The sequence below is a fragment of the Lycorma delicatula genome, chromosome 1 (genome assembly GCF_047948215.1).
Source record: "Lycorma delicatula isolate Av1 chromosome 1, ASM4794821v1, whole genome shotgun sequence".
NCBI lineage: Eukaryota > Metazoa > Arthropoda > Insecta > Hemiptera > Fulgoridae > Lycorma > Lycorma delicatula.
The window spans coordinates 274,284,299-274,296,699 of NC_134455.1; the positions used below are offsets into that span (position 1 = coordinate 274,284,299).

A 12,401-nucleotide genomic window follows, 5' to 3' on the forward strand; every position below is an offset into this window, starting at 1 on the left:
ACACCGATCCCAACTAACGTCCAACCGCGTTGTATCTTAAAGTCGCTAAAGTTGCCCGGCTTCCCTGTTGTTAATAACAGCATTGCTTTTTCCCTCTCACACGAGTGTCGAATGAGATTTACGATATTTTTTAATTAGTATAATTACGCGGAAATTAATATAAGGGCGAAGACTTATCGGTAATCTCTTGATATCCAATATTTTTTATACAGATTTTGCTGACTAGTTTATGCAATGGAAACATTTGCTTGACCCAGTCGGTCAAGAATCTTCCATTGCTTTGGAGTGACACTTTAACAGTTTAGCTGGTCAGAACTATAGTACATAGGATTGGTAACGATAAATTGACGAGATCAGTTTATCACAGACAGTTAGCTCTTATGTATAATGCCCAGTACTGTTTTGTTAGAAAAGATCATCATATAAACAAAGTTTAGAAAGTTTTTAGGCTATAAAAGAAGAATTATATATATGTATATATATATTTTTTTCATTATATATATATATATATTATCCACTGATTAAAATTCCCACTGACCACTGATTTGCTGTATCCTCAATGCAGAGTCACCTGATAGCGAGATAAAAAAAAATTAAGTTAGCTGCTTATGTTTGAATAGCGGTTAAGGGATAAGTCAAAGTAGCCTTCTGGCTGATGGTAATATATGTGTATACATTAAACTCTTTAAAATATTAATGAAATACAGTTTTATTTATGTGCTTATACAACAAACACACCCAACACACACACACACACACACACACACACACACACACACACACACACACACACACACACACACACACACACACACATACACACAGTGCTTTACTTTTAATGTACAGCTAAATAAATACGTAATTTTCCTTCGTTAATGACCTTTCCTTAATAGTAAGTCCTTAGAGGTAAGTCCTTAATTAAAAAAAAAATGTATAGTTATGCGATGAATAAGCTGTTCTGAAATGACTGAGACAGCTTATTACCTTATTATTTTTGTTGTGGTGTGAGCTTCGAAAAAGTTTCGAAACTTCACAGTGAACTTCATGTTTGAATCAAAGGATAAATTTAATGTATCTTTATGAAAGCATGTGCAAGAATTTTTGATAAATGTTGTGTATGTTTGTTAACATATTAACAGTATAGAAAATTGGCTTATGTACAAATTTTGCGTAAAACATTTTCCTAGTGTAAACTATTTTGTATGCACATATATTTTTATTCAGACATAAAATAATAAAGCCAAATTTTTACGTATTCATGCATGAGAATATTTGTCTGTTAACTGATACAGGTGTAAACCGCCCGGGTTAACCACTCGAAATTTTATAACATAAGCTTACCTACGACCTACTCGTGTGTAGTTAAATTTTCAGTTGATGTAAGATTATTTTAGTTATCAAAATTTTCATTTAATATTTCTGTGTCGGTAGCGTGACCAGTATTTGCATGACCCAAAGTTGGTTTTAAAATTCTTTTAAACAAGTATTAATTTTTAATCGAAATCTGCTTTTCCAAGCCAGGTGTAATGGGAGATTATATTTATCAATGAAGGCTCAGTGGCTGATTCTTTTATGAGTGTTAAGGCTTGTTGTCGTTCTAAATGTTCAAGTTATAGCTAGCATTGTTGCTCTAAATAACTAATTGATGTTAATAGTCTGTCGTTCATTTGTTTTTAAATTCTTGTTTCGTCATGTAAGTAGTTTAGCGAGGCCATTATTCTATGTAAAAAAAAATCAACTTGAACTGCCTAGTAATAATTAACAATCTAACTTTATTTATTTTTTTTAAATAATAAAGTTTAAAGACAATATGTGATTTCTGTTATTTTGACTTATTATAAATTGAAATTCGTGTAGAATCGCCGTAATATTTTGCTCCGGATTTTTTTTTTAATTTGAGATAAACTTCAAAAAATGGTGGCGAGGATTTTTTTTAAATAAGGATTCTAACGAATTTATTGTCGTATGTCGTTATCGAACATATAACAGTTAAATAGAATCATATTTATTATTTAATATACAGAGTGTTTCATTTTAATCGCTCGAGGCGTTTTTCTCGTAAACTACGTACAATAAATAAAAATGACCTAAACAAAAGTTACTCAAATTGAAGTGGGACACCTTTTGGTGACCTTGAATTTGATCTTGAACTTGACATTGACCGTTATTTTAAGATTAACACGATTTTTTTCAAATGATATGATCTTTTTTGACCCCACCAATGAAAAGAGCAGAAAACTTTACATTGGAATATATAGTCACACATATGAACTTGAGCTTTTTTTGAAGGTCATACGGTTAACCATCAGAGATAGTGCTATACAATAGTGTAAAGTCATTTTTATGCTCTTTCCCATAGTTTGCAAGACAAATGGCCTGGAATATAAATATTCCAGTAATATTGTATGACCATAAAAAAGTGTAACTCATCATATACCACTATCTCTGATGGTTAGCCACATCACCTTCAAAAAAGGTCCAAGGTCATATGTGTGACTACATATTCCAGTGTAAAATTTTCTGCTCTTTTCACTGGTGTAGTCAAAAATAGGTCATTCCATTAGAAAAAGTAGTGTTAACCTTGAAATAAAGTCAAGATCAAAAATAAGGTCACCATGAGATGTCCCTATCCAATCTGAGTAACTTTTGTTTAGGTCATTCTTTTGTATTGTGGGTAGTTCACCAGAAAATAGCCTGGGACAATTAAAATGAAACACCCTAAGTAAAAAATGTGCATTTATTTATGAAATAAAATACCTGGTAGTAATTTTTTAGTATTTTATTCAATAACAGTTTCGTGTTTTCAGTTATACATGAGTTTTAGAAAGTTAAACACACTTCTAGTATCATAAGAAAAAATTTATTATTGTTCTACTCTTCATTATAATCGATAATACTTTCAAGGCTATTTGCAAGATCTGGTTGAATTTGAGTGCAGTTAATATACTGTAACAAAGCTTAAAATGAACGAACTGGTAATATCAAATAGAAATTGCAACTTCCCAACCATACACATAATTCGTTATATTTAATTCAAAATAAATTTACTTTTTTTTAGTTGAAGCACTATGCCGTAACTCTTCTAGGAGACAGATCTAAACTTCCTAAAACGTTCAAAATACTTGTATTATGTTCAAATTGATTAATTATTGAAAATTTGAATTATTGATTTATTTCATTTGAATTTGTTCTCAAGTCATTATGTAATATTTGTCTATATTCAAATTGAAGTCTTGATTTGAAGTTTAGATTCATTAAGATGTATTGTATGAATTATACAGGTTGTGGCAAAACAACTCTTTTAAATTGTTTGGCCGGAAGAGTGAAACTGGATTCAGGGAACATCTGTTTAAACAGGGAAAGACTCAACAAGAGGTGGAAACGCCGCATCTGTTATGTTCTTCAACAAGATATTTTCTTCCCCGATCTCACATTGCGGCAAACATTAGAGGTAAAAGTCTCATAAATATATCAGGTTTATTCGCTTTAGTTAATTCTAATTGCTTGATGTTCTATTGATCTGTATTATTACTTTTATTTAAATCTATTTAATTTATCTTTATTTAATTCCATGAGAGAAATTTAAAAAAAATTATTCCGGTTGCCAATATTACAGTCATGGCTATCTCATTTAATTTCTGGTAATGATGAATTATTGTTAAGAGTACAAATATAGAAAGTGTCTATATATGAGAGGTTATCTCTAAACTAAAGACCATTTCATTGTAAAAAGCTTTATTCTGAAAACTTTATAAATATTTTTAATTTCTCTTAAACTACGTACCTTATACTATTTCTCTATATAATCACCACATGAATTAAGATATTTATCGTCGTGATACACCAGCTTCAATATACCCATGTCATATTCTTCTGTCGCCAGTCCATTTAGCCACTGATTAACAGCATTTTTAAGTTCATCATCATCACCTGCAAATTGCTTACCGCTTAAAAATTCTTTCAATTTCCCAAACAAATGGTAATCAGAAGGAGCTAAGTCCAGTCTCTATGGTGAGTGACCATAAATTTCCCATCCAAATATTCTCAGTAAATCACATGTCGGACCCACAACATGTGGACGTGCATTATTGTATATATTTATTTATTTTCTTTAATTGAAGTTAAAATGTAATTATTAATATTTTACTAACAAAAAAACCATAATAATTATTATGTAAATAAAATAATTGATCAGAAGTATATCTATATTTACGACAAATGTTGTACCCAACTGTATTCAGTACATAATGACTATGTTTAAACTCTTTTAGTGCCTTCATTTCTACGTTTATGCTATTCGATGTATAAAAATGCATCTCAAGTTGCATTATGTATTAAAGTCTTTATTCAGATATGCGGTGTTTCAAGATATAGTTATTCTAAAAACTGTAATTTTTATTTGTGTGTGTTTTGTTTTTCAGTATGCGGCAATGCTACGGTTACCAGACACTTTATCTTACGATGAAAAGATGCAACATGTTGATCACATAGTGGAAGTTCTAGATCTTTCGAGTTGTCAAGATACAAGTAAGAAATATATTTAGTGTATGTATTTATTTATTAATATATTGTTTATCTTATATTTGAATTGTATTATGTTAATAATATAGATTCACCTAAACAACTTTCAAAATTGATAATAGAAATAACTAAATGTTCATCATTAGTTTGTCATCATCATTATTAAGTTATCAATCCTGATGCAGATCCCCTTGCTTATTTCGGTCTCCATTTTCTACTACCAGCTAACTTTTAGATTGTTTCCTTTTAGATAATGTTTGTTCTTCCTAACCTCTCTTTTTTATAATTTCTACTGATCATATACTTCTCATTTCATGATGTGTAAAACATTAATTTATCTGCTAGGAGAATTGTTCTTATATTCCATGTGACTATATGTATCGTCTTTCCATTTCCTGCTTACTTCTTTTCTACCTGAGATTGCCACCACAACTACTCATCTTGCTTCGATTATAATTTTAAGACGTTTAAGGGAATGAGGCTGTACCATGATGCTCTCCTACCAGATTGGTGAACTTGTCATCACAAATAAGCTGATTTCGAAGTTGAGAGTTCTAAGGTTCAAATCCTACTGAAGGCAGTTATTTTTATACAGATTTGAATATTAGATCATGGATACCAGTGTCCTTTGGTGGTTGAGTTTCAATTAGCCACACATCTTAGAAATGGTTGACCTGAGACTGTACAAGACAACACTTCATTTACATTCATACATATTATCCTCATTCATCCTCTGAAATAATACCTTATGGTAGTTCTGGAAGCTAAACAGAAAAAAAGAGAGTTTACCATGCTGCTAAGGTTTGGAGAATCAGCAGGTGGTGATATTTCATTACCTTCTGTCTACAAATCGGTCACTTTTAGACAAAAAATACTTTTTGTAGTCATTCTTAACAAAGAGTCACTGCTTTGAAATCTACTAACAAGAACAGATGCTTCTGTGAAGTACTTCTTAGTCTGGCTCCTAACTTTGGACTTGTTTAGCTTTAGATCCACCCTGAACAGCTAGGGATAGTTTTATTTAGTTATTACTGATGATTAGTATCCATATATTTTCTTATTATTTGTCATGCACAATACTTAGCTGAAAAACCAGTGTTCATTGTACACAATATTTTTAATTATTACATGATATTTTTGTAATAATTATTTAATATATTCTTTTTTTTAATTTCAGTTATAGGTGATTATATTAAGAGAGGACTTTCTGGAGGAGAAAAAAAGAGAGCAAATATTGCTTGTGAACTTTTAACTAATCCATCTTTAATGCTTCTTGATGTAAGTATTTTAAGTACAGTTAGTATGTTTCTTTAGATTGTTATAATTATTCACATCCAACAACTTTTACCTTTACAAACTTGAAGTTTTAACCATGTTAATATACTCATTGGAAAATTAATACCAAAGTTAAGTAACATTATTTATGATTTGTAAGTGAAAATTAAATGTGTTCTTTATGCCATTTTCTGCTGGCATAAAAATGGATATTTTTTCAAAAAGCAAAGATGTTATCTGATCAAAATAACTGGCCAAATTCCTACTGTTTGAGCCCAGCAAAATCTCTGGGAGATGGTTGTACAAGTATGAAAATGGTTGAATTTGTCCTACAGATAAAGATGTGGTGCACAGATAAAGTGCAATTTTTAATTGCACTTGTGTGTAACATGATACACGGACTCTTTCTTTCAGTTATAATTTTCGTAGTATAAATAAGTGAATTTAATTTTTTTAAATGGGTTTTTAAGGGATTTAATTATTAAATTAAAATGTATTAATTAAATAACTTAACCTATATAATTAATTTAAATGTGCTAAATAAAATGTACGCTGGTGACAAATGTATGTTTTGCTGGTACTGTCAATTGTGATTCAGGAATTTTGTTAAATGTTATTTTAAAAGATAGAACACTATTCTAAAAAAATATCAATATGAATCATGCTTCGTTAGTAAGGAAATTGATAAATTGATCACAAGATTTAATTCTAGTAAAACCATGTTGGTTTTTCATGTGCATATAACCGAAAGTATCTGATGATCTGAGTAATCTTCCAAACAGTGATTATTGTTGGTGATGCTGCTATCTCCTTACATTAAAAGTGAATAAGACAGCTTCCAAAATTTAATTATGTTCAGGGCAAGCTAAAATTCACTACAAAATTGAATTAACTGATATGCAGAAATGCCCTCCGCACCCCAATATAACATAACTATACTATCATTTAAGCCACGCAGAAGTCACTTTGAATTTGTAAGGGTGTTACAAATTTTATGGGGTTGTTGGGATTTTGAATCACCTATATAAATGTAAGTGATTTAGTATTTTCAGTTCATTAAATCTAGTGAAACGACTTCAAACTTGCAATCGAATGAAAGTTGTCCATCCAATTTTTATTCAATTCTGAAAATAATAAATAACTTAAGATGAGATTTTGAGAATTCTGTTGAAAATAATAAAAAATTCTATAGAATTCATTTAAACAATTTTGTTTTAGATTTTCAAATCTGTTATTAGTCTTATACTATGTGTACTATGTGAACTGTAAAAATTTAATGAATTGTAAAATTATATTTAATACAATTTGTATCAACTGCGTACTTATGATTCAGTTTTTTTAATCATTCCGTTTCTATTCTTTCCTGATTATATGATCTTGGTATAACGTTTTTTTACAATATTTATGTAGATCTCTGCTGTATGCATTTGCATATCCACGTGGGCACGTATGTATCTATTGTAATCTTATTTTGTTTTTTCATTATTATTTATTGAATTTGTCACAATGTTGTTTATTTTTGTATAATTATTTTTGTAGGAGCCCACTTCAGGTTTAGATTCACATTCTGCATATAATTTAATGTCATCACTAAAAAAGTATGCAGAAAATGAAGGGAAAACAGTAGTAGTCACAGTACATCAACCTTCATCACAAATATTCCATATGTTTGATAGATTACTACTTCTTTGTAATGGACAGGTAAAAAAAAATTATTAAAATCGTGAAACAAATAAAAACTAACTTATTCATATCTATTCTTAATTGCAAACATAGATTGGTTACATATATAAACCAAACCAGAGGAGTAAAATAAGTTACCCTGGTAAATAGGTTATTTTCAGTTATCAGCTGTAAAAAAATTGTTATTATTAGGGGTGAAGAAGGTAATAAGTTAAAACTGTAATTTTAAAACAATAATCAATTACATTACATCTCATTTCAAAACTTTACATTATTTAAAAACAAAGAGAACAAAGAAATGTTACACCTCATTTTTATTGAAAAATACAAGTTACTCAGTTTCAAAGTTTTTGAAAAGTTATTCTTCCATTGGAATTAATTACATAGTTGCTTCTTCAGTTCACTTCATCTCAATTTTAAAAACTTTGAAATCGCTAAAGATAGAACTGCATAATTAACTTTGAAAGATTCTCTGGAAGAATAAGTTTCATGGAATTTGAATGAATTTTATAGTTATAATTTTAATTATTTACTTGTTAAAAAAAAAAAGAAAAGAGAAAAATATATAGAAAATATATAAAATATTAAGAGTTGGAAATATATAGAATATATAAAACACATAGAATACAGTACTGTATGTGTGGCTAGCTTAATAATAAAAAAATTAACTTTTTAATTTTATATTTTTCAATATTTATGACTACATATTTTTACGTTATAATTTTAATGGTTTGAATTTAATGGGTGATTTGGAAGAAAGAGTTTAACTGATGATGAGGGAAAACCTCGAAAGCGCTATTAGAAAAAAATAATAAGCATAAGGTAAGAAACATTATTGAATTCTGTACTCATGGTGATAAATGGTTTTTATTCTCTTGCCTTTTAGAAACTGGTTCAGAGGAGAATATGGACAAATACAATAACAAAAGAATTGTTGCCAAGTTATACATATTAGAATTTCAATAAAGGATCATTTATTTTTTAAGAGAATATTAATTTTTGATAGATGAATTAAATTTATTGTCTCATGAAATTATATTAATCAGATAAAATTATGCAGTTGTGAAAGCTATCTAAACTCTCGTTGATTAAAGATCACATGAAGATATATTGTTAGAAGTTAAGAAAAGCTGTGATTTAATTTCATTCACTGAATAAAACTTTTATGTTTATTAATATTTTAAATGTTGTAGAAACTTTCAACAAGTAAAACTTCAAAATATAACTTAAGCTATTATCCTACTTTTTAATTTTTCTGTAAAATGGTATTTATTTTGATTTCAGACAGCCTATTTTGGAGATGTAAAAAAAGTAGTGGATTTTTTTAATAATATTGGTTTAACAATGATGCCACGTTACAACCCAGCTGATTTCATATGTAAGTGTTTTTGTCTGTATATTGTTATACTTAAATATATAAACTGGTCATTGTTGTACGCAGAACATCTACAGCTAAACTTTCCTAGAACACATTTCTCTATATTACTAATGTTGGCTTTTGTCTGGAACACTGACTTTTAATGAAGTTGTGTGTAAATGTTTTGCATTTAATTAAGTCTAATTTACATTTAGTGAATTTTTTCAGAACAGGACTAATAAAGATTTATTAGAGTTCAATTTTACTTTTGCCAGTTTCTAATCCTTTACCTGATAATAAATTGTAAACTGACAACACTTCATGCCTGCCAATAAATGGAAAATATAACTTTTGAAAAACGCAGTATTTTAGTAGTATTTCAAAAAATAGTTTTCTGAGATAATTATTTATCTAAATTAGTATTTTTCAGTAAAAACTTCATTAAAAAATGACTATGTTTGTAGTAGCTTCAAAAATCTTATTATTATTAATAAAAATCTACTCACTGAAGAGAAAAAAAGAAAGGATTATATATGTATGTTTTTGCAAAACAAAAATTAAATAAAATATAAAATTAAATTAAATATATTTCAACTTTAAAATTTTTCATGACACATGTTGGAAGCATGGGAGTCAGTACAACAAAGATTAGATTGTTCTAACAGTACAATAAATTGACTTTTTCTGTTGTTCTTTTGTTTAATGTTTATAGAACTGAATAGAAGCAGTACATATTTTTTAAATAAGGGAAAAAAATCACTTTTTGGTTTTGTTTGAAAGGATTGACTTAGTTGTTTTTGTGTTGTGTAGTGTAGACATAAATTTGAGTGGTATAGTTTATTAATGTATTCTATTGATTAAGCAAAATTATATTTATATGTCAAGCAGTTCTTGGTAGAGATGGATTAATTCAAAGATCCCTCAATTTTTTTTTTTAATTTATGTTCAATGATGACTGATTCAATCATACTATCAATCAACTGTAACTGCTGAGTTATGTTTGTAAGTTTTATATATGCCACCATAGTCCCCAGCCATCCACAGGTAATCATTTGAAGATCTACTGTGAACTGTAATCTTGAATATGAAAAAGAAAAAATATGGTTTTGAGCTACTATTTTTTTATAAAGATTTTGTATTCTTACAAATAATATTACAGAAGGAAGTGGCGATCAAGCCAATTACATGTTTGCTATTTCATTTGCATACACTGTGTTTTTTATCCCATCATTTTCTCTTATTCATATTATCATGGCTGTGGCACCGTTGTGATACCCATTTTCTGAGCAATTTACTTTATTCCACAGATAGTGTAGACTACATGAATGCTCATTTCTTTCCACAGAATTTTTATAGAACTATTTAAAGATTCCCTGTGAAATATTACTTTAATTATACTGTATTTAGTATATCAGAAATGTATAATGTTCAGATTTTAAGGAAAGGACTAATTGTGTACTATAGACACCTCAGCCACAACAGGTTTTTGGATGAGGATTGGAAACAGAGTCCCTGGAGAGTCTCATTGGCAGAGTTACCATCTTACAAAGTTATAATAAAAAGGCAGCAAAACTACTGACTAATAGAAGATGTGTCATGTTGTTACAGAAAGAACTTGATGCCTAATGTACTCCCATGATATCTATATTAAGGAAGAAGGAATGCAGGTTAAGGAAGGGTAACCCCTTCCTTAAGAGAGACTGCTTTTGATAGTGTCTTCTCAGTACCAACTATACTATTGGAGTAACATAAGCAAATATTACAGTAAAAGTAATCTAGAAAAAGACATTTGGATTACATTTATAAGATACTCAAATTTCTAGAAAAAATATTGAACATTATTGGTTTGTGAAAAAATTGTAGTGGTTAGGAAATGTGGTTGATATATTATTTGTTAGAATTTTGATTATATCAAACAAAGGTGATTATATCACTATGTTCACATTGACAAAAGAAAAAGGCTTCTAATTACTGATCACAACTGTCTCAAAAAAAGAAGTAATGTTCAAATCACTTTTTTGTATTTTCTTTGTCTATTTTGTTAAGGGGCAGTCAAACTACATTACTCTTAGAAGAGTGGTTGTTTATATTACTTGCTAATTTTGGAAGCATTACACACAATCCATTATAATTCTTTAATAACGAGTAAATAAGTGCAAATTTGTAGTGTTTTCTGTTTTATTTTAGTTAATTTATATTCTGGTAACTTCACATATGCTGCTGTGATGGATATTACTGCAACTAATAACAGTGTTATATTATAGTTGACTCATAATTACTTTTCATGCTTAATCATTGAATTTTAGACTCTTGTAACAACCAACTAAATTCAGATAAGCAGTTTTTCTTTTTTTTAACCATGTGAAACAGATAAAAACAATTTAGAAAAAAAAATAAAATTATTAAAAGTTTATTCATTTTCTGAGTAGGTAACTTGTAATATAGTCTAATTTTAAATTTATTTAAAGAATAAAATAATATGTATGCATTGGATTATGGCAGAAAAACAAATAACTTTTTCTGTAAAATAAGTTGTATTTTTGATTTAAAATAATTAATTAAAGTTATAATTTTTATTTTACGGTGGGAAAATATTTGTTTTCATTTTTAAATGAGATTCAATTAATTTCTAGTGGAACAAGTGAAAGGTAGTGAAGAGATGAAAGAGAAGATAGTAGCAGCATCCAGAGAAGCTAGGTTACGACCAGATTACCCACAAGAGCTGCTTCCTGAATATTTTAACCAGTCCATGTATTTAAACAACTATCATGAAAGTCATTTGCATTCTAATGGTATGTCCTAATTTAGTATAAACAAGTTACTTAAGTGTTACTTTTGATTAGCTGTGTGTGTTTTCTCACTTGCTGTTTACCAGGATACTATTAATACTTCTGCAATAAATTTAAGTAAACTAGTTTACTTTCTTTAATTATATACTTTTCATTTACTGAGATACCTTTTTATTTCTTCTGTTTTACTGTCTCCTCTTTGACTATAATTTGCTTTCTATACAGTAATTGTCATGTTAAAAGCTATTTTCTAACCTTGAAACAGTTTAAGGTTGTACACAGTTTAACTAGATTTAGATAATTGTAATAGTAACTATTGTTAGAAAAGTAATATATTTATTTCTGAAGTTAGTTATAGTAATTAAACAGCAATGCAATTGCTATTATCAACTTAAAAACTGAACAATTTCATTGCCTAAAACGTTTAATTTATCCTCTTGTTTACTTTAGAACCAAATTGTTCATAGCCAGTGAATCTATACTAAATGTTAAAATTTGGCAGAATTTTATCTACAAAGACCACAGTTTTCCAATATTTTTAAGACAACCTTGAATGTAAGATGCAACCAACTTCTAAAAAATAAAAAAATAAACATTATCAGCCCTTGATATCAGTCCCTGATTTAACACGGATGACATTATGGATGCTTTTGCAGAAGTTAAATTTATTAACATAAGTTGAATATGACTTATAGTTTACAAAACTTTTACTGAGAAGAATATATGAAGAAAAAATAGAAGCATATGTCACAATTTTATTATGTTATCAAATTTTC

General features: G+C 28.5%; 1 protein-coding gene across 3 annotated transcripts in view; it reads left to right on the top strand.

Annotated features, from left to right (window-relative positions):
* Positions 1 to 12,401, top strand: part of E23 (ABC transporter G family member E23) — a 353,737-nt gene that overhangs the window by 318,583 nt on the left and 22,753 nt on the right. For all 3 annotated transcript variants that reach the window (XM_075377996.1, XM_075378005.1, XM_075378010.1), the window contains 6 exons: positions 3,282 to 3,451; positions 4,422 to 4,527; positions 5,699 to 5,799; positions 7,336 to 7,497; positions 8,764 to 8,857; positions 11,470 to 11,628. In XM_075377996.1, the coding sequence (XP_075234111.1) occupies positions 3,282 to 3,451; positions 4,422 to 4,527; positions 5,699 to 5,799; positions 7,336 to 7,497; positions 8,764 to 8,857; positions 11,470 to 11,628 (792 nt within the window). The remainder of the gene's footprint in view (positions 1 to 3,281; positions 3,452 to 4,421; positions 4,528 to 5,698; positions 5,800 to 7,335; positions 7,498 to 8,763; positions 8,858 to 11,469; positions 11,629 to 12,401) is intronic.